This window comes from Rhinoraja longicauda, chromosome 1 (assembly GCF_053455715.1).
Source record: "Rhinoraja longicauda isolate Sanriku21f chromosome 1, sRhiLon1.1, whole genome shotgun sequence".
In the NCBI taxonomy this organism is placed as follows: domain Eukaryota; kingdom Metazoa; phylum Chordata; class Chondrichthyes; order Rajiformes; family Arhynchobatidae; genus Rhinoraja; species Rhinoraja longicauda.
Genome location: NC_135953.1, coordinates 121,577,960 through 121,600,787, shown reverse-complemented (window position 1 = coordinate 121,600,787; position 22,828 = coordinate 121,577,960). Strand labels below are relative to the sequence as shown.

The following is a 22,828-nucleotide window of genomic DNA, read 5'->3' as shown; positions in this document are numbered from 1 at the left end:
CTTAGAATAAAGGGGAGACCATTTAAAACTGAGGTGAGAAAAAACTTTTTCACCCAGAGTTGTGAATTTGTGGAATTCTCTGCCACCGAGGGCAGTGGAAGCCAAATCACTGGATGGACTTAAGAGAGAGTTAGATAGAGCTCTAGGGGCTAATGGAATCAAGGGATATGGGGAGAAGGCAGGCACGGGGTATTAATTGGGGACGATCAGCCATGATCACAATGAATGGCAGTGCTGGCTCGAAGGGCCGAATGGCCTCCTCCTGCACCTATTCTCTATGTTTCTATGTTTCTAATATCCTCTGTAGCTTTTCCAATCTTTCCTGTAGCTGGGTGACTAGATCCACACACAGTACTCCAACTGTGGTCTCACCTACAACTTATACAGCTGCATCATGATGTCTTCACGTTTGTACTTAATACCCTTGCCAATGAAGGTGAGCATGCCAAACATCTTTAACAGATTGTCAACCAGCCTTGCCACTTTTAGTGAACCATGAACCTGTGCTCCTAGATCACTCTGTACTTCAACACTCTCCAGGGCTCTATCATGTACTGTTAAAGTCCTACTCTACTTTAACATATCTTCAACACTTTACAATTAACTGAGTTAAATTCCATTTGCCATTCCTTGGTCCACCTTCCCAACTGTTCTAGATTTAGTTGTAAACTTAGATAACTTTCCTCATTGTGTGCTATACCACTCATTTTTGTGTCATCTGCGAAGTTACTAAAACTGTTAACTGCATTGTCATCCAAATCGTTAATGTATATAGCAAACAGCAGCGGATCCAGCACTGATCCCTGCGGTACTGCACTGGTCACAGGCCTCCAATCAAAAGCACAACCTTCCACGTACCGCTGGACTCCTTCCTCCAAGTCAATTTTGAATCCAATTGGCGAGCTCATCTTGGATTCTATGCGATCTAACCTTCCTGACTAGCTTACTATGACGGACCTTGCTAAAGGCCTTGTTAAAGTCTTTACAAAGTCCACTGCCCTGCCCCACCCCATCAATCCTCCTCAAATAACTCAGATTTCTGGGACATGATGTTCCACAAACAAAGCCATGCTGCCCATACCTAATCAGTCTGTGATTAGGTAACTAAATGATTGGAGACCCTGTTCCTATGAATCTCCTTCAACAACTTAACCACCGATGACGTCAGGTTCACTCACCTCTAGTTCCTTGACTTGTCCTTGCTGGCTTTTTAAAATAATGGTACAATATTGGCCACCTTCCAGTCTTTTGGAACTTCACCTGTGTCTAAAGGTGATGTAAATCTCCCTGTAAGGCTTCCGCAATTTCCTCCCCAGCTTCCCAGAAGGTGCAAGGATGCACTTGGTCAGGCCCTGGGGATCCATCCACCTTAATGCACTTTAAAACCACCGATACTTCCTCATTTGTCATTTAAATAGGAGAAGTGTGAGAAATATCATGCCAGATTGTGTCTGAAATATTTCATACTGATCAGCAGCCAAGATTTATATCTCATCACAACCAATATAACACCAATTCCATTTCCAACAAATCTTAATAAATCAATGATCCTTATAAATAATAAAAGTGTGCAGTCGGCGAGGTAAGGGGGTGCCTTCCTACAGTCTATGGCAGATTCCCATGTATAATTGAGACATGCGTTAACTGCCAGGAGAAGCTAACTTGATGGGGCTGGTGTCAAATGAACATTGCATGAAGATTTGCAAAAAGAACCATGTACTCAGCATACCTGCAGCTTGTGGTAAAATACAAGCACTATCATGTTATCCAAATTTCCAGACAATAAGTCATGCTAACAATGTGCTCATTGTTTGTGCTGTAACATTGTGCTGGAGATATTTCACCTCCCAGAGAGCTGACAAAAACAGCATTGTGAAACACACCAATCGCAGGCACCAAGTCCTTGGCTTGAAGACCTTGCTGATCATAAACATAACTCCTCAACAGCCTGATCCCACAAAAGTCTATTTCTCAGGGAAAATGCCAGCTGGCTTTGCTGCTCTCCTGAGAGAGCAGTATTTAGCAAATTATCCTCACCCATGGCTATTTTAATGTATCTGGATGCACAGTCAATGATCAGTGGATGTCTATTCTAAAGGGTGCTCAGAAATCCTCAAAGGCACCCAGAACGGTTATAATTCTAGACTCTATTCTTCCCTTTAATGACTGTACAACTACAATTACTTCAGGTCTATTGAATGGACTGAGGAAGTTAAGGACGTTTTCTTTATGTTGTTACAAATGAATGTTGTACCCTTGAGAGTCACACTGTCTTTTGTTCCATGTCCTTTAATCTGACCTCCGCTGCTCCAGAGTGCAGTTAGGTATGAATTTCTTCCAAGGCTCTACCTTTTGTGAACACCCTGTAATTGCAAATCCCACCATGCACTGTCTCTCTGCAGGTTTCCAGAGTTTGCATGGAAATGAGTGACTGCAGTCTGAGCTGCTTCTTCCTGAGGTGCTAGCCACATTCAGATTTTAATAAAGTAAAGAATTCTGAAGAGGTAGAATTTCTATTTTTTATTCATGGGACAATACCTCATAGGCCACCATGTTGAGATTGGGCAGATAGCTAGTTTCTTGAATGTAGCAGTCACCCAGTAATAATAAGACCATGTTCTCTTACCCATATTCATGAACATGAGTATTTCAGTTGGCAGAAGCCATCCAACAATGGGAAGATGATCTCTTCTGCAAGGTTTTATTTTATGTGGATCCTTAGGTAACAGGGAATCCACTAATATAGCTGCAGATGCAATATCAACGATGCAAGAAGGCAATATTAGGCTATAATGGTTATGATACAGCTGTCTATTGGTTCTTTTCTGGCATTCAACTGCATCCAGAGCAAGTCGACTTTTCTCCCTGGTAGTCCTCTGATAGCCTTGCTCTGGGCTACCATCTTTTTGGTAATGATGTAATTGCCACAATTCTCAATGTTGAGAGAGTCTTTGACGTGTTTATTTTGGTCCTGCTGTGTCCTTTCTCCATGAACAGCAAATATCTAGGTTGGTGTGCATTAGGGAGATGTGCTCAGGTCCTGCTCCACTTCAGCTGGATAATAAGGATTATAGAAATTGGACCAGTACAGGACCAGAACAGGACCTTTGGCCCACAAATCTGTGCTGAATATAATACTGAATTAAACTAATCTCCTCTGGCTGCATGTGATCAATATCTGTCCATTCCCTACATATCCATGTGCCACTTAAAACCTTCTTAAACGTCACTTTCATATCGGCCTCCTTCACCATCTCTGGCTGCACATTCCAGACACCCACCACTCTAAGTGCAAAAATCTCCACAAAAATCTTTCAAAGTACAGAGAAATGTGAGGTTTTGCATTTTGGGAAGTCTAACATGGGCAGGACCTATACAGTGAATGGTAGGGCTCTGGGGATCGTTGTGGAGCAGAGAGATCTAGGAGTGCAGGTGCATTGTTCGTTGAAGGTGGAGTCGCAGGTTGAAAGGGTGGTCAAAAAAGAGTTTGGCACATTGACCTTCATCAGTCAGAGTATTGAGTATAGAAGTTGGGAGGTCATGTTGCACTTGTACAAGATGTTGGTGAGGCAGCATTTAGAGTATTGTGTTCAGTTCTGGGCAGCATGTTAGAGGAAAGATATTGTCAAGCTGGAAAGGATACAATGAAGACACAAAATGCTGGACAGGCAGCATCTCTGGAGAGAAGGAATGAGTGGCGTTTCGGGTCGAGACCCTTCTTCAGACCCTTGTTTTTTCAAGGGTACTGTGAAGATTTACAAGGATGTTGCCAGGGCTAGAGGGTCTGAGTTATCGGGAGAGGTTGAGTAGGCTGGGATTCTATTCCTTGAGAGTGCATGAGGGATGATCTTTTTGAAGTGTATAAATTCATGAGAGGAATAGATCGGGTATATGCACATAGTCTCTTACCCAGACTGGGTGAATTGAGGACCAAGGACATAGGTTTAAAGTGAAGGAAAAAAGGTTAAATAGGAATTAAAGGGTTAACATTTTCACACAAAGGGTGGTGGCTGTATGGAACAAGCTGCCAGAGGAGGTAGTTGAGGCAGGGACTATCCCAACATTTAAGAAACAGTTAGACAGGTACATGGATAGGACATGTTTGGAGGGATATGGACCAAACGTGGGCAGGTGGGACTAGTGTAGCTGGGACATGTTGGCCAGCGTGGACAAGTTGGGCCGAAGGGCCTGTTTCCACACTGTATCCCTCTATGCTGGAGCTGGCAACGCATGTTTATCAGTTGTTTTATGCAGGTTCCCCGTCTCACAACCATGAAAGATACTATAACCACTTTGTAAACTGAAAGTTTGGTATGTATTCTAATATTAAAATAGAAAATGTTGGATATACGCAGCAGGCCATGCAACATCAGTGAGAAGTGGAACAGAGTTAACATTCCAGGTCGAAGAAGGTTCTGGTGACGAGTCTTCAATTTGAAATTCACTCCCTGCAATTGTAGCATGACCTGCTGAGTATTTCAGCAATTTCTGTTTTTATTTTAAATATTCAGCAACTGCAGATTTTATTTTTGTTTTTCACCTGCATGTATTCTGATATTGTGTTCATTGCAGAAATTCACGTCCACTGATAGTATTTAACTGCACTTTAAAGCTGCCAATTGGGGACAAAATCCTTCCCACTTATTTTCAAATAGTTTAGTGTTCATGTCGACCTCTGCCACATCATTGCTTCCCAGGCATCCTATACTTTTCTCCAATAAAAAGACTGTCTTGTAATGCCAAAATATTCTTCTAGCAGAACCTTCATTACTGTATTATTTACTGTATTACTGTACTTCATTATGTATCACTCACATTCATTTGTAGTGATTGTCTAATTTCATACTTATACCTCACAATCAAAAATTCAATATGTTTTTCAAATACTTCATCAGACCACAAAATGTAGCAGCAGAAATAAATCATTTGGCCCTTTGAGTCTGCTCCGCTATTCGATTATGGCTGATCTATTTTTCCTTCTTTTGTAGGTCTTTGTACAACAACCTATCTATCATAAAACTCCCTCGCCTGTGGCCATCTGCTGCCGGCCATAATTTGCCCCATCTCTTTTCGCTTCCAGTTTTTTTCGTACAACAATCTGTCTGAAGATGGGTCCAGGCACAAAATGTCACCTATCCATTTTCTCCAGAGATACTGCCTGAGCCGCTGAGTTACTCCAGCATTTTGTGTCTATCTTTGGTATAAACCAGCCTCTGCAGTTCCTTTTTGTTATATGTCTAGACGACAGTAGAGGAGGTCGAGGATTCTTTAAAAACATATGACCGTAGATAAGTTTCCGAGGCCTGATCTGATACATCCAAAAATACTGTTGCTGGAAAAGAAGTTGCGGGATCCCTTGTGAGACAGATGCATTGTTGTTAGCCAGAGGTGAGGTGCCAGAAATCTAGTTGGTGGCCCAAGTTATACCTTTATTTAAGAAGGGCTGCAAAGAAAAACCTGGGAACTAAAGTTACTGGGGGGGATCCTCAAAGATAAGATATACATGTATTTGAAAGGAGACAGGAGAAGATTGGGGATAGTCAACATGACTTTGTGTGTGGGAAATCATGTCTCACGAATTTGACTGAGTTTTTTAAAGAAGTAATCAAGGAGGTTGTTGATTATAGGGCAGAAGGCATATTCTATCTGGACATCAGCAAGGCCTTTGATAATGTTTTACATGTAGGCCGTTCTGGAAGGTTAGATCATATGGGATCCAGGAAAAGATAGCTCATTGGATACATAATTGGCTTGATGACAGGAAACAGTAGGACCCTGGTGAGTGTTGTGGAACAGAGGGATCTAGGAGAACAAGTACATAGTTCCCTGAAAGTGATGTCACAAGTAGACAAGGTGGCACAAAAGGTCTTTTGGCATGTTGGCCTTTATCAGTTGGGGTATTGTGAGGAGACGTTGTGATATTATGGTGTAATTGTACAAGACATCGGTGAGACTGCTCTTGAAACATTATTTCAGTCTTTATCTCATTTAAGACATTTGGATAGAAAAGGTTTAGGGGGATATGGCCCAAATACTGGCAAATAGGACCTTAAATGGGGCATCTCGGTCCGTCTGGATGTTAGGCTGAAGGGCCTGTTTCCGTGCTGTATGACTCAAATTGTCTTTTTAACAGCAATAAACATCCCTTTTCCGAAACACAGTGGTGGATTTAAAGTTTTAAACTCAGTTTAAATGTTTAATATCTGTCTGTACAAGATATACATGGCTCATCAACCATACTACATTGCTCTTGCCATTTTTAGCAAAGACACACACCAAGACGACCTGGGCAAGAAATAACTTGAAAGGATGATTCTAAAATAAGTGGCCCATCCAGATTACTCAATAGTCTAGGTTAAAAATCTCTCTCATAAAAACTGTACAAATGTCTACTTTCTACTTCCTCTCGATGTGCTTTACAGAAAGCGGCAAAATAACTTTACAGAAGGCCTTAAGGGATCAATTTAATTAGGTGTTGGGCTGACAACACTTTTCTACTTTAAAAAAAAAAGGCATTGTGTATTTTAATTAATGTAATTACACATCTTTTCATTTTCATCAGGTGCTCAGTAATTGAATTTTATGCATGAATATACGCTTCTATGTTTCCTCAAAGAATATGGTATAGTGTAAAATCTGTGACTGCAGTAAAAGCTTGGTTAGATGGCATAAAATGGACAATAGATACTGGTGAATTAAAAGTTGGCCGAGGTGTCCACTGTATTGCCATGATGCAGGACCAAGTGCTCCATTCATGTTGCCCTGATCACTTGCAGCCATCCTGATTTGGGCACACGGTGGATATTTTTAAGGCAGAGATACTGTTAATAGATTCTTGATTAGAATGGTGTCAGAGGTTATGGGAAGAAGGCAGGAGAATGGGGTTAGGAGGGAGAGATAGATCAGCCATGATTGAATGGCGGAGTAGACTTGATGGGCCGAATGCCCTAATTCTATTCCTATCCCTTATGACCTTATGACCTGCCATCCCCTTAATCCTGTTCCTCTGTCAGTTCGGCTGCTCTCTCTGAAGTGTCAGTTACTATGGCTTGTTAGTCTGTGAAGTGCCAGAGCACCAAAATTTTACTGTAACACATAAACAAAGACATACTGTGTGGTTGAGTTCATTATCTGGCACATGAAGGCAACGTGGCAGCATATTCTGTCTGCTCGTTGCAACTGTTGCTAAATCTGAGGCAGATTCAGACTTGCCAAAAAGTCTCATGTGTTAATTGAACGGCTACATGTTTTTCCAAATCTGCATCAATTTGCACTTTTGAAACAGTCTGCCACTTGATTCTCTTGCGGCTCCTCTGAAAGTATCTATTAAAGTGAATGGGGAAATATGGGGAAATAATTAAAGAACGATTGTGCAGTTATGATTGGTAGCAGTTAAACTTTGTCCTGTATACACAAAGCCACTAATTGCATGTCAAAAACCAATGATGTTTTTCTTTTTCTTGTGCATACTAAGGTGATTGATTGCATTAGCTAATGCATAAGGTGATAAATGACATTAGATGTTGTGCAAAGAATTGCAATAGAACTAGAATATCAATCATAATTCATGATATCTTGGATTTATCTTTGTTTTTAGTTTTTTAGTTTTAGTTTTAGATACAGTGCGGAAACAGGCCCTTCAGCCCACCGAGTCCACACCGACCAGCGATCCCCCCACATTAACACTATCCTGCACATACTTGGGACAAATTACATTTATACCAAGCCAATTAACCTACAAACCTGTAGGTCTTTGGAGTGTGGGAGGAAACCGAAGATCTCAGAGAAAACCCACGTAGGTCACATGGAGAACATACAAACTCCATACAGAAAGCACCCATAGTCAGAATCGAGCCCGGAACTCTGGCGCTGTAAGGCAGCAACTCTACCATTGCGCCACCATGCCTCCCCTTTGGTGTGGTACCAATACCAATGCAGTATTAATGATTTGGTGTTGTACTTTCCTAATGTTGACAATTGAAGAATAGCATTGAAATCAAACAGAAACCAATGTAATTTGTAAATTTTGCTTTCATGTTCAATTTCTACTGAAGCCATTGATCTGATTGCATTATGGTTCTTTGGCTGCTGGCTGCTCATTATCTCCCTCAGATTACCATTTAGTCTGAGCCTTGAGTCAGCAATCAGCAAACACTGCAATAATCATGGCTAAACCTGATTTTATACTCATTCCATTTTCAGCATGCACATCTTCAGCCTGGTATGATGGACTCAGGAAATCCTGGTTTCTTATCTCCTTCCAAATCTGAGGAATTTGGGTGATCTGCCATTAGTTAATTAATGTAAGATTAATGAACTAAACTCAGACTGGAAATTAATACAAATAATCCTTCCTACTGTATAAACGACTCAGCTAATTACTGGATAAATATGTTAAATATTGATGGGGGTTTTTTAAACTTTAAGCAGTAGTGTACGAATAAATAGCTAGAATTTTTGTAGCCATATCAAGCTTTCATACACATAACTAACAGATATTTTTCTACTTACCTAATAACGCCAACAATCCCATAACAGTGAGCACTGGTTTGCGAATCATCTGTACATATGGTGGTTTTGTATTGTTCATCTGAAATCTGGCAGTAAGGGTCCGCTGTGTAAAGTAGTTTGGGTGGTAGTTCAAGAAGGCATTATCATTGCTTAGCAATGTAAAATTTATGGTGCTCTCTGGATTTGCAATCAGTAAATTCTGATGCTGTGAGATTACCTAGAAGAAAGCAAGAACATATTGAACTTTTTAATAACTTAATAGATTTTTAACTCTGTCAACAACCATTAATTCGAAATGGAAAAGCAAGGAGGAAACCTGCAACAAGGTTCCTTGTATGATAAAACAAATCTTGGTATAAGAGTGACCTCAGTGGTTTTCTTCCAATTTATATTTGAAATTTGAAGGTTTTGTGCGGGTGACGGTCAAATCTCCTCTCTAAACACCAGCATTCTGTAGCCATTTTATGACTAGATCTTAACAAACAGTAAGGCACTTTGCCATGTGCCACTCATAACTCATATCCATCCATCCATCCATCCATCCATCCATCCATCCATCCATCCATCCATCCATCCATCCATCCATCCATCCATCCATCCATCCATCCATCCATCCATCCATCCATCCATCCATCCATCCATCCATCCATCCATCCATCCATCCATCCATCCATCCATCCATCCATCCATCCATCCATCCATCCATCCATCCATCCATCCATCCATCCATCCATCCATCCATCCATCCATCCATCCATCCATCCATCCATCCATCCATCCATCCATCCATCTATCTATCTATCTATCTATCTATCTCTAAAGCTCTCTGTCCATGTGTAAGTGTATTTGTGCACACCATAACTTTGCTGCTTCGCACAGCCAAAACGGTACACCATAGCGCCACAGTTTTTGCACCACGTTACTCACCATTATCCTGGGCATAATGTCTAACAATTCTAACAGCTCGCTCTTGCCCCCCCCTCCCCCGGACCTTTAACTAATGTGCTCCCCCCCCCCCGGACCTTTAACTAATGCACTCCCCCCCCCCCCACCCGGACCTTTAACCCTCAGCGTATGACGTCACAATGCTCCACGTTCGAATTCATTTGCTCCTCACTCGCTAAAACAAGATGGTCGCTGGCAGCGCCGCCGCCCACCCTGCAGTCGTGGGGTGGGGGTGGGGTCAGTGGTGGGAGGGGAGGGACAAGTGGGGGGGGGGTAGGGGGATGGAGTGGGTCAGTGGGGGGAGGAAGGGTGGGATTAGGGGGATTGAGTGGTGGGTTTGAGGGTGCTACACCACTACAGGAGAGGCTTTGAGTCACTCAATCACACCCTCTCCCCTTCCCTGTCCCCCCTCTACGGGGAATGGGCCCAACGGGTCCACTTGGTCTAGTTGAATTTAAAAATTAACTTAAAGGGAGCTTGTTTATGACCATGAAAGAGAATAAAGATTTTCTCAAGCAGTTCAAAACCAGATGTTGCTATGATTAATTGGTCCTTAAATCTTCAAACACTGAGCATTTATCACCAACAGATTTGGATGTGTGGACGGTAAACAAATGGGCTTCCCTGGTGCGATGGCAACAGAGGTCTACGTGAGCATTAAACAGCAGAAGCATCAACTTCTCTTGTTAGGCAGTTCCTTTGGGTCGAGGGTGACCTAATTCCATTCCGTTTCTGTGGGTTGTGAGATGGCTGCTGAAACTAAGATGTTACAAAGCCACAAGTGGGGCTTCATGCGGGGCCGTGTGAGTAGTTTGCCAGCTGGTGTGCTCGAGGTTCTCAGTGCCATCTCAAATGTTCCTTTTCCATTTTGAGGACTCTTGAGCCAGGGATGCCCAGAGGTAGATGGAGATGTTGCACCTTTTCAAGAAGGCTTTGAGAATATCCTTGAATCATTTTCTCTGTTCACCTGAATATCTTTTGTTGTGTCAAAACTTGGAAGAGAGTGGCTGTTTGGGTAGTCAGCAGTCATGTGTGATGTGGTCTACCAGTTGGAGCTGATTGAATATAGTCAGACCCTCAATGCTGAGGATGTTGGCTTGGAGAGGATACTGAAAGTAGATTACTTATCCAGTCAACGAACTTGGGCAACTTTGCAATGACAACACTAGAGGTGCCCATCCAATGGTTTGAGGTGTCTGCTTTTTGTTTTCTGTATCTTTGAGGCACACAGGTGGGCAGGAAGGCAGCTCATGTTGGACCATGAGCTTTGCGTGAGGTCTACATCTTGATCTTCAAACTCTCTTTTCCTCAAGTGCCAATGACCCTGCTAATGCATTGAAGGCGTTGATGAATTTCATCATCAATCCCTGCATTTGTTTGGAGGTGCAGTAAATAGTCCATACCTTCCAGGGTCTCATGGTGAGCCGTTAGTGAAAGGTGGCATTAATAGGCTGCAGGCAGGTTGGTAGGGAACCTTTGTTTTATTATATTAAGTGCAAGTCCCCCAGGTGTTGGTGGTGCGAGCCACAGGGTGTTGCATGTGTCTAGTGCCCTGGTATAAATCCAGATGCCGCTGGCTAGCAATTTTTGTGAAAAAGGGAGCCGAGTGCGTAAGCCTCCCCCTGCCAGTACATAACCTCTGCATCATCAAGACTCTCGCAGTGTCTCCTCGTGGCAACACATGGTAACTGGGACCACTTTCAGTCCCAGGCTAAACTGCGTGGGGATCTCGGAGGAACTCTGGCCCCCAAAGATGCGACGTGCAGGCCCACCGGTGTGCGGACACGCCCTGGCGTCCATCAACCAGGTCCCAGCTATGGGTTAAATAGCACCCCGCTGCCTTGTGGGTAAGGCTCAGGAAAGCCAAAGGCACTGGAGCTGGAGTCCCTAGAGACGGTCGGCTGATCCCTTGTGCTTCCGCTTTCCGGCAACTCCTGCAACCGAGTAAGCCCCAGACGTAGCAGCCGCGCCGTTCATCTGGAATCAGCCTATTAGGTCGATAGGGGAACGCTGATGATGGGCAAGTCTGGATCCCCATTTATTTGCCCAGGCTCAGCAGATCTGCTCAGGCTCAGCCAAATCAAATGGAGAGGCACTTCATCCTTGCCGCACCATCACCTCCTGCAGATGGGCGGATGCCAACCAGATGATAGATCCCCCTCCCCAAGCAGGACAACATCAAGCCGCACCATCATCTCTCCAGATGGACGGATGCCAACCTTAAGTCCCATACACTTGAAGCACGTCGACAGTGACCCTGAGCTCACCTCAGAATTTGTCCATACTCACATCATCTGTGTACTGCTGCTTGATGGCTGAGTTGGAACAACTTTGGTTCAGGGGCTGAGTCAGAAATGGAATGGAATGTGTTGCTGAAGACCCCAGACCAAAGTATTAGATCAAAACTTTGCCTGACCTGCTGAGTATTTTCTGTTTTATTTATCATCTGCTTTTGTGCGCTAATACAAAAGCAGTGTGGTTGGTGTTACTTAAACACCCAATTTACAACCAACTAGTAGAGGCATGGTTGTAGTGCGAGGTTTTCAGTGCAATCTAATTTCTAGGCCTATGTTTGTATGTGTTAACTTGGATAGTGCTTCAAAACATACACTTGATTGTGTTATGCAATTAAATTCCTGCCATTACATTGCAATGCAGACATCATTTAATCATACCGTCTGAAGATTTTAATGACTACTATGTGCAGCCAATGCTGTATGGATTGCTGATTGGCTACACATATCAGAATATAGGCTCACTTAGCCTAAACCTTGTTGCTTGCATCTAGATCTTAGGGGGGGGGCACAGTGGCGCAGCGGTAGAGTTGCTGCCGTACAGCGCTAGAGACCCAGGATAGATCCTGACTACAGGTGCTATCAGTACGGAGTTTGTACGTTCCCCCTGAGACCGTGTGGGGTTTTTTCCGGGTGCTTCGGTTTCCTCCCACATTCCAAAGACATGCAGGTTTGTAGGTTAATTGGCCTGTAAATTGTCCCTATTGTGTAGGATAAAGCTAGTGAATGGGTAATCGCTGGTCGGAGTGGACTTGGTGGGCCAAAGGGCCTGTTTCCACACTTTATCTCTAAACTAAACTAAAACTAAGATGCTTTTTGCAGTAATCTTATATTCTCTGTAATATATTGCCTCTCAATCCAACAACAAAATTTGATTTCAATTTAACATTTTTCAGGTTCTGCCATGGTCATCCTACACATTTATTGAACTTTACAATACTTGAGATTTTTTTTTAAATGATTTACATGATGTGGGCAATGCTGTCTTTCTCTGGTTTTCCTTGAGTAGATGATGGGAAGCCAACTTCCTGAGATGCCACAGTTCTGGTGAAGGTATTATCTGAGTGTTGTTGGGCAAGGTTCTGGAATTTAGATCTACCAACATCCAAGGAATGGTGGCATGTTTCCAGGCGAGAACACTATATATGTAGGAAAGAACTGCAGATGCTGGTTTAAATCAAAGATAGACACAAAAAGCTGGAGTAATTCAGCGGGTCAGACAGCATCTCTGGAGAAAACGAATAGGTGACATTTCGGGACCCGAAACGCCCTTGGCTCTCTTGGTGGTAAAATTTGCAGGTTTGGGAGGTGCTGTCTGACCAACATCTGTGAGTTACTGCGGTGCATTTTGTAGAAGGCCTCAGTTCTCTAGAAAGAGTAAATGCCCAGACGGTGGATGGGGTGTCAATAAGGCAGGCTACTTTGCCTTGAACAGGGTTGGGTAACGTTGAAGATGCACTCATCCAGGCAAGAATATTCCATCACAATAGTTGCTCAAACTTTGTAGGTTGTGGGAACGCTTTCAGACGTCAGGAGGTTAGTTACTCACGCAGGGCACACTGTTGATCTTCTAGATAGGATTCTATTGGCCTCTGCTTTATAACCATATCTAACTGGAGAAGTTCATGTGATAGTGTTTTATCTATATAATAATGGGATGAAAGTCCAGTTATTTCTGTCTGAGGGAGATAGCAGGCAAGAATAATGCTGTACACATGGAGTTCCATGCTTTCTAACAGAGGATGGTGAATCTCTGTAGTTTCAAAGAGGTTTGTGGAGGCCAGATTAAAGGGGGTAAAAGAGGAAATTGATAGGTTTTTTAAAAGATTAGTGAATTGAGTGCTTTGGAAATGGGCACAGAAGATGAGATCCAGTCAGCGCAAAGACTATACATGCTTATAATCAAGGCGTCCACAGTGTACAGATACAGGAAAAATGTTTAGTGCAAGATAAACTCCAGTAAAGCCCCATAAAAGATAGATCGCGGATCTCCAATGAGGTGGATGGTAAGTCAGGACTTTATTGGACCTTTGATCGAACCTGTATCCACCTATCACTTGCCGGGCTTTGTCCTGTCCCCATCTCTCTTCCAGCTTTCTGCCTCCCCACTACAATCAATCTAAAAAAAGGGTCCCGACCCGAAACATCAATTATCCATGTTCTCCAGTATCAGCCGATGTTGTTTAGGCAATAGACATGGATTTTGACACTGACTTGGACATCACAATGACAATAATAATGTAAGAACATTCAGTTCAGATGTTCACTCTGGGTCAATTGGAATTATTACTTCTGTATTGTGATTTCAGTGCAGATATGCAGCACGACCTAATCCCTCCCTATCTCTTTTCCATTTGGCTTAATTGCAGGTGCTTTTCTTTGCAATCACCCTTCTCCATGCATTTACTGTACAGTATGAGAACTCTGTATGTGGCCTGATGGTATGTGGGGTAATTTCAATAAATCTTCAGTGGAATTGTCTTTTGTTCAAATTTGCAGCATTTTGCTAACATGTTTAGGTGTCTGAAAACGGTGTCTAGACCATGACAGGTCCACCATTGCTCCCAAAGTCAGACAGTAATCAATCTGTTCTTTGTTGCTGTGCTTACATTGCAGGTTATTCCATTAAATTTGTAAAACTTGCATAAATAGTTGAATACCTGTGTAATTTTTATATACTTCACACTCATTACTGTTAAACTTATTTTATTATAGTCTGCAAAATCAGACAATCTTCCATTTAGTATTAAAAACCAAATAATTTACAAAAGTGAGACACATCTCAGTTCAGGCAAACAGGCAAAAAGTACTTGAAACAACAAATGAAACCTCTCAGACTCAAATAAAATGAATTGTTTTTTCAATCTGCTGTCATCTACTTAATTTCAATTCTCATCCAGTCACTAAACGGGCAATTTAAATTCAAAACCTTTTGAATTTCTATCACAGAAAAAAATACTGCTAATTTTATTTCTATTATTGACAAGAAGTTAAGGAGCATTCTCTTATCTTTCCCTCTTAAATCCTATTTATAAGATAAACTTCGTTCTTTTAGCATGGTATTCCTTCCATTATTTTGACCCTCGCGTGCACTTAGTTCACATGAATGATCCTGCATTAGGAATGGGGTCAGTGTTGGTTGAGTTAGAGAGGGAGTAAAGAAATGTTGGTCTCCGGACCTTGATGATCTCTTACGTGAACATCCCCAAATTGAAAACATTTGACAATCTTCTCTTCAAATAAAATATATGTTTAATTTAATCCATCAGCAAACGGATTCACTGCACTTTTGCTACTATGGATGGAATTTTTTTTGCAAATGACTTCTTTGTTACGACACCCTGATAATACGAATAAATGGAGACCATGCTGTCCTGGAATGTTATTAGCAGATAAGTAATGTGAAAAAATTGCACGTATTTCATTCATTTGCAAACATTTTATGGATAATAAAATAATGTACACTCTAGGCAGATCTGCAATGAATGGACTGCTACTTAATTTCTACTATTCATATTTATCTTTGTAGATCTCTCTGAAAAAAATCAATTTTTTCCCTCAAAGCAGTACTTATCATCCTTTGTCAAACCGAAAATGTCATTAGAGTAACTGGATATGAGCATATCAAAGTCCCTTGTACAAGTGCTGTCTGCCTTTTTTTCATTACTCTGTGTGATTTTTCTCAATAATTTTGCTGGCCCTTGTAAAAACCTGTTAGACCTCCCACAATTTCTGTGATTTAACAAAGCAGTGCCTTCATAGAGAGGAAAGACTTCCAGCATTTATGTTAGTTACATAGATACATAGACAATAGGTGCAGGAGTAGGCTATTCGGCCCTTCGAGCCTGCACCACCATTCAATGTAATCATGGCTGATCATCCACAATCAGTACCCCGTTCCTGCCTTCCCATACCCCTTGAATCCGCTAGCCCTAAGAGCTCCATCTAACTCTCTTTTGAATGCATCCAGTGAAACGGCCTCCACTGCCTTTTGAGGCAGAGAAATCCACAAATTCACAACTCTGGGTGAAAAGGTTTTTCCTCATCTCAGTTCTAAATGGCCTACCCCTTATTCTTAAACTGTGGCCCCTGGTTCTGGACTCCCCCAACATCGGGAACATGTTTCCTGCATCTAGTGTGTCCAATCCCTTAATAATTTTATATGTTTCTATAAGATCCCCTCTCATTCTTCTAAATTCCAACGAATACAAGTCCAGTTGCTCCATTCATCATATGACAGTCCTGCAATCCCTGGAATTCACCTCGTGAACCTACGCTGCACTCCCTCAATAGCAAGAATGTCCTTCCTCAAATTAGGAGACCAAAACTGCACACAATACTCCAGGTGTGGTCTCACTAGGGCTTTGTACAACTGAAGGACCTCTTTGCTCCTATACTCAACTCCTCTCTTTATGAAGGCCAACATGCCATTAGATATTTTCACTGCCTGTTGTACCTGTATGCTTACTTTCAGTGACTGGTGTACTAAGACACCCAGGTCTCGTTGTACTTCCCCTTTTCCTAACCTGACACCATTCAGATAATAATCCGCCATGCCGTTCTTGCCTCCAAAGTGGATAACCTCATATTTATTCACATTATACTGCAATTGCCATGCATCTGCCCACTCACCCAACCTGTCCAAGTCACTCTGCATCCTCATAGCATCCTCTTTACAGTTCACACTGCCACCCAGCTTTGTGTCATCTGAAAATTTACTAATGTTACTTTTAATTCCTTCATCTAAATCATTAAGTATATTGTAAATAGCTGCGGTCCCAGCACTGAGCCTTGTGGCACCCCACTAGTCACTGGCTGCCATTCTGAAAGGGATCCGTTAATCCCTACTCTTTGTTTCCTGTCTGCCAACCAATTAAGGCCTCTCTATTTCTCTTTCATTATTATAGTGAAGGGATGTCCAGGGGGACCAATGTAATGAATGTAGACATGACTTTCTGGTGTGAAGCAAGGAAACACTATTAAATGTACATGGTGCAGTATTTGGAAATGCAAACAAGGGAAACACTCGAACACACTGTTGTCACATCTACCACAGATTGTTTCTTAGAAATCAATCATCTGAAGTGCATATTTGTTTAGGCCCCCCCCCACAGGGCAATTTACTGTCCAACCACAACTTCAGCTGTTTCAGCAATGATTTGGTATTGATATTGGTTTATATTGTTATGTTGTACTGAGATACAGTGAAAAGCTTTCAACTATACTTAAGATCAGAACGAGTTATGTTCATTAATGATTGCAGAATGTTCGGTTTCATTACAATTCCTCAGAGAAAGAAGCAACTTGTGCCTGCCTGTACTAAGACTAAGTTGGGTATAGGCCGATAAATGGATAGTAACATTCAAAAGTGTCAAGCATCTCCCTTTGATATTTAATGTTGTCAGATTCCCTCTCCATTGAAAACGGATTAATAATGACCAGAAATTTAAATGGACCAGTCACATAAATGACAAGAGCTTCCATCTACAAACGAAGAACCAAGTGCACAGATTGGAATACTCTCCGCTTGCAAAGGCATGTAGGGCTCCACCAACAATCGTGAAGATCAAAGCCATTCAGCATTAACTAACATGATTGGAACTCCAATCGCTACCCTGAACATCTCTGGCGTCATAGCTGTATTATGAATGACCAATAAAATGTACTGCACAAATTCATCAAGCTTTCTTTGAACGGATGACACAAACCCACTTAGAGGTACATGGGCAGCAGAGGCCATTAGTTCCTCTGCAACCAATCAACCATCCTAACTCTGAAAAATATTGACATTGATCAAAATCTTGAACTCCCTACCTATTTGCTGCATGAGAGTGCCTTCTCTTCCGGGATTACTCCAATTCACGAAGTGGGCTCACAGCAGAGCAATTAAGGTTGAATATTAAATTCTGATCTCTCAGCAAAATCCATATCCCTTTTGTTCAATCAGATCCAATGACAATGTACTGAATCACCAAAGGATGGGCTGAGTAGAAAATTGTTGGCTTTTGTTTCAATGTTTTACAGTTCAGAAGAATGTATGCAAACAATACCATTGTTATAAACTTGATACAATTTGTTTGAGCCAATAAGATTCAACCCAAAAACAGTAGATTTAATATCTGGAAGGAGAATAATCTAAAGAGTAGAAATGCTGGCATGATTTTTCTATCAGATCATTCAATACTTTAAAGAAATCACATACAATTTTTTATTCTATTTCTGTTCACCCAATCTCGTTGGGCCATTTTTTGTTTCATCATCTTTATGTCAATATGTTACTGAGGAACAAAACTATAATTTTGCACATTTGGCAATTAGTAGGATTACAGGATCCAAATTAAATTTGCTGCTTGGTGTTCAGTACCAGTGTAAAACTTGTCAAACTGATATATGAACTTCATGTTAACTAAAGCTAAATTGGGACATATTCTAGCATCTGAGACAAGTCCCCACTCCAGAGGCATGTGTACAAAGTCTATTCAGACAGTCTGGTTAATTACTATCACTGCCTTGATGAGAAATTAAAATGAAAATCTGACCATTTTCTGGGGATGGTTTTAAGGGGAACTTATTCACACTTTCCTTGTCAATACTTCTCTTTCAGCAACATCACAAAAACAGATTATCTGTTGTTATTACATTGCTGCTTTTGAGAGCTTATTGTGCATAAATTAGTAGCCATATTTCCTCCAATGACAAGTAGAGGGGGAGAGCCTAAAGAAGAGTTCTGACCTGAAACGTTGCCTCCCCAAGTTGTCCTGAGAAGTTGCCTGACCCGCTCAGCTACTCCAGCACTCTGTGTCTTATCCTCTAGTGACAACACTGGCTAGAGCTTACAGTACTTCCATGATAGTAATGCTTTGAGACATCCTGAAAGGAATGTGATAAAAGATAAGTAACTACAAATCATTATTTTGAACTGTGAAGTGGCCTCTTTTATTTACCTTAGCAACCATTGCAGCATAAGTCACTTCAGCTCTCCAAATCTGAGGAATTGCCCAACCGACCAGTGGATCAGCCTCATCATTGTAAATGGGAATTGACTGGAATTCAGGAAAGCGTTTCTGGATCTGATGAACTGTATCCAATTCTTGCTCTATGATGTGTAGAGAACTACCAGCACCCTACCAAAATAAGCAAACAATTAAAAAACGGGACTGTGCAAGAACTTACATTTTACACAATGTCACTATCTGCGACGTCAACATTACTTCATGGCTACTGCAATTTTTCAGGATCAAAGATCATATTGATAATCTTACTAACTTTGTTCTGAATTATTTAGTACATATTTGCTACCAGATAAAATGCTTATTGTACTCTCTGTTAATACTTATTGTACTTGCTCTCAAACAAAATGCCCATTGAACTTTATTTTAAGATTATTTGAGTGTGATGCACACAGTGATAAAAATAAGGTAAAACTGCATGAAAGTACCTTCATTAAATAAATCTTATATCTATCTATCTATCTATCTATCTATCTATCTATCTATCTATCTATCTATCTATCTATCTATCTATCTATCTATCTATCTATCTATCTATCTATCTATCTCTAAAACTCTCAGTTTGTTTGTGTGTATATGTTTATATGTTTATGTCAAATAACAAGTTAAAATATGCTGAGCATATAAGATATATTTAATAATGTAACTTAAATTATTTGTTCCGATTTGTTATACAAACGTCTAAGATCGAACAAGAAAATCCCACTTGTACAATATTAATTACAACAAAGCAGTCTGGAAATAAATAACTTTGAAGCAAGGTTTGATTGGTGTAACTTGAGGGAATGTTCATGTCTTACTTTTTTGTGTATTGCAATATAATCCAATCGTATTCCAATCTCTCCTGTAAAGAAGTTGGTTCCATTCGAGCAGTGATTTAGCAAGCCCCAACAAATTGGTGAGTGGGGGGGAGGATGGCATGAACCTCCAGGACCACCAAATTTAAGTAGTGTGCTTGCCTCTTTGAGACCTTCAGAACACGCATCATAGTAGTTTTGAAATCCTAAAATCACACAAGTCATAAATGTTATACTTTTAATGTCAAAATCTGACAGTACGTGAAAAGTTGCATTTTGCATAATCTGAGACCATATCTGTATAAAATATACCAACTAAGATCCAACTAAATATAACTTAACTTCTTTATTCTTGTATCTTATGCTGCAGAAAATAAAATTCAATATTCTCTCTGCCCTTTTTGACGGCTTTTCTATTTACATTGTTTACAGGGAATCCTGTACTTGAGAAACAGGAAATTGCAGATACTCGAATCTTGAGAAGAACTCAGTATCTGTGGAGGGAACGGGTTTATGATGTTTTCGGTCAGGACCATTTTTGTGTTTTCAGGTCATCCACATTCTTTATCGCTTTCTCATTAGGTGTAGGTTTTCTGCTCTCAGGGGATTAATGACAATAAATTGCATACTTTATTAATCTCCCTATTTTTGCCAATGTTTCTTTCATACTATTTGTTCAAGACATTGCTTTTGTTTTAGCAGCAAATCTATAACATCTATTTATTTTTGGAACAAGAATGAACTCCAGATAAGCTAACGGGGGAAGGTTGAATAAAAGAGGGAAGACAAAGATTCCTAATGCAATGGACATAGGGTGTGATCCAGCCTTAAGTTTACCTTCCCATTAAATTCTTCAAGAATACTACATCATAAAAATGTCATCAAAATTAAATAGTAATGCTCCAAGTCCATTCAGTGTAATTGTATATATGTTCTTACTAACAAAATAAACCCACCTGGTACTGTGATTGTTAAATTATCAAAGTCATGATGATCTGGTTCATTCCATGTTTCGAAATTCCACTTTGACACATATGCCATACCGTACATATCTATAAGTCCATGGAAAACTTTTGTGAGTAATAAATATTTTATGAACTTCGTAATTAATATAGCTGTATCTCTAAGTTTATGACATTCTAGTTGAAAAAGGCAGGCCACTGAGGTCAGGGGTATAATGCATAAAAGCCATAAAGGAATTAAATTTATCCATAAATAAATAGTATCTTGCAAGTTGTTACTTTTTAACCACTGCTAACATAAAATTTTATAAAATCAAATAATAAATCCACGGTGAAGTGTGATAAGTTAGAATAATACTGAAAAGACAGTCAAAGTAGCAAGGGATAATGGAAGCATTTGCAAAGGAGGATATATATTTTGAAATCAAAGTCCCAGTTTTCTCTCAGTGCATATTGTTATCAATGAGTGAATGAATGAATGAATGAATAAATGAATGAATGAATGGAGAGAGAAAAACTAAATTGGTTACAGATTGATGATTTTCTGATTTACAGTTAAGCACATTTCTATGTCTTGGGAGCCTTAAATAAGTCTAGTTTTCCTCTGAGTTTGGAATGGAATTAGGGGATAAAGAAAATGAAATGGTTTCATGAAGGCACCTAAAAATCACCGTTTAAAAACTGAGTTCAATCCTCCAGAAAGTGATCAGTTGGTTTCAAGCCTGCTGTGAGTACAATGCAGCTGCTAAGTGTATAACATGACCTTTGATCCATCTACTCCCTTAACTATTGATTTCAAAGAGGCTGCAATCCTTGCAACCTAACTGAATTTCCAGCATTCTTGGAGTAATAAATCTATCAAAAGCACTATTATAACCAAACTCAGCTTAAATAACAAACACAGGACATGGAAAAAACACTGCAAGGTCTATTATCAGAACAAAATACGAACCAATGCCAGCACAGTTACAACTGTGGGCACCTGTTTTGGTGTTAAATCTCCTTCTAAAATATGTGGCAACAGGTTGCCATGAACCACATTTTGCACTATTATGGACGTGTTTCTAATTGTGTTTTGCATCAATTTTCTTGGGTTTTTTGCAAAGGGTTTTTCTTTTCACTGTCTTATAGAATTTAGGTGTAATTTATGTATAACATGTTTTTTTGTGAGTTGTCTGAATCTATGTGCTCGTGATACGGCTCTAAGCAAGGTTTTCATTGTATCTGTACCTCACTGTACTTGGGCATATGACAATAAACACGTCTTGGCTTGTTTTGGATGTCGAATGTCTAATGGGTAATGGCACTGGAAAGTGTACATATTTTAGCACAACTTAGCAGGCAACATATTGCTGAGAATATGCTGTTGTTTTCAATGCCCACCCTGTCTATCACTTTAGACATTCTTGCTTTTGTCTATCTTGAAATGCAAAAAGATTCCTCTTCATTGGGTGCACTTTTCTAAAAGAGTAAGTACAACTTATAGCTAGAATTGTCAGCTAATCTGCAATGCTGGCAGTGCTTTGATATCTATTTGTTACTGAAACTCGATAGCCTTTATTACTTCTTCTTATGCAAAACAAATTGCTATTATTACTATCTTAGCAATTTATTTGTTACAGGCAAGAAATATTTTAAAAATTAGTTGAGATTTAATCATTGCAATTCATCATGAACTAACTTGTAGTTGACACTCTATATTAATATCTAATTACAACATTTTACAATGCACTTACCTATATACCTTTGTGCCAAAATGGCGATCATTTTTTTCCATTCAAACACCTGTATTTTTTCTTCAAAATTGGTAAAATAACCTGAAGGATTTCCCATGAGTTCAAATCCTACAAAATACAAACGAAGAAGTCTCATTTCCTGTCAAAGCATTAATTAAATAATGTAATAATTAATGCAAACCATTAACTGTTTGCACAAACATTAATCACAATACTAAATAACAATAATTTAACATTATAATTTATATAATGGCAAAAATTCTTGCATTCCTGACGAATTTTCAAATAATTTAAAAGTAAGGGAAATACTCTACTATAAGTAAGAGACGTATCTGCTCATATCAATTGAACAAGTGACTGTTAGAACCACAAAAACAGTTTGTACCAGAGCTGCTAGACATAAATTGGAAATTTTTGTTCATCGACCTGAATATTTATAGCGGGGCGTTCGATCTATATACTCAAAATATTTTGGGATAATTTCATCTTCCACATTCTTAAATCTGGCTTGATGCGAGAATTAGCTTGTGTATTAACCAAATTATTATTCTTTACTGGTAACTAAATGTTAAA

At 40.2% G+C, this 22,828-nt stretch overlaps 1 protein-coding gene across 4 annotated transcripts in view; it reads right to left on the bottom strand.

The window, feature by feature from the left end:
- Positions 1-22,828, bottom strand: part of idua (alpha-L-iduronidase) — a 156,280-nt gene that overhangs the window by 19,465 nt on the left and 113,987 nt on the right. For all 4 annotated transcript variants that reach the window (XM_078405757.1, XM_078405744.1, XM_078405751.1 and 1 more), the window contains 5 exons: positions 22,256-22,363; positions 20,514-20,609; positions 19,561-19,763; positions 18,695-18,874; positions 8,512-8,728 (listed from right to left, as the gene is read on the bottom strand). In XM_078405757.1, coding sequence (XP_078261883.1) covers positions 8,512-8,728; positions 18,695-18,874; positions 19,561-19,763; positions 20,514-20,609; positions 22,256-22,352 — 793 coding nt within the window. In that variant the 5' untranslated portion in view covers positions 22,353-22,363. The remainder of the gene's footprint in view (positions 1-8,511; positions 8,729-18,694; positions 18,875-19,560; positions 19,764-20,513; positions 20,610-22,255; positions 22,364-22,828) is intronic.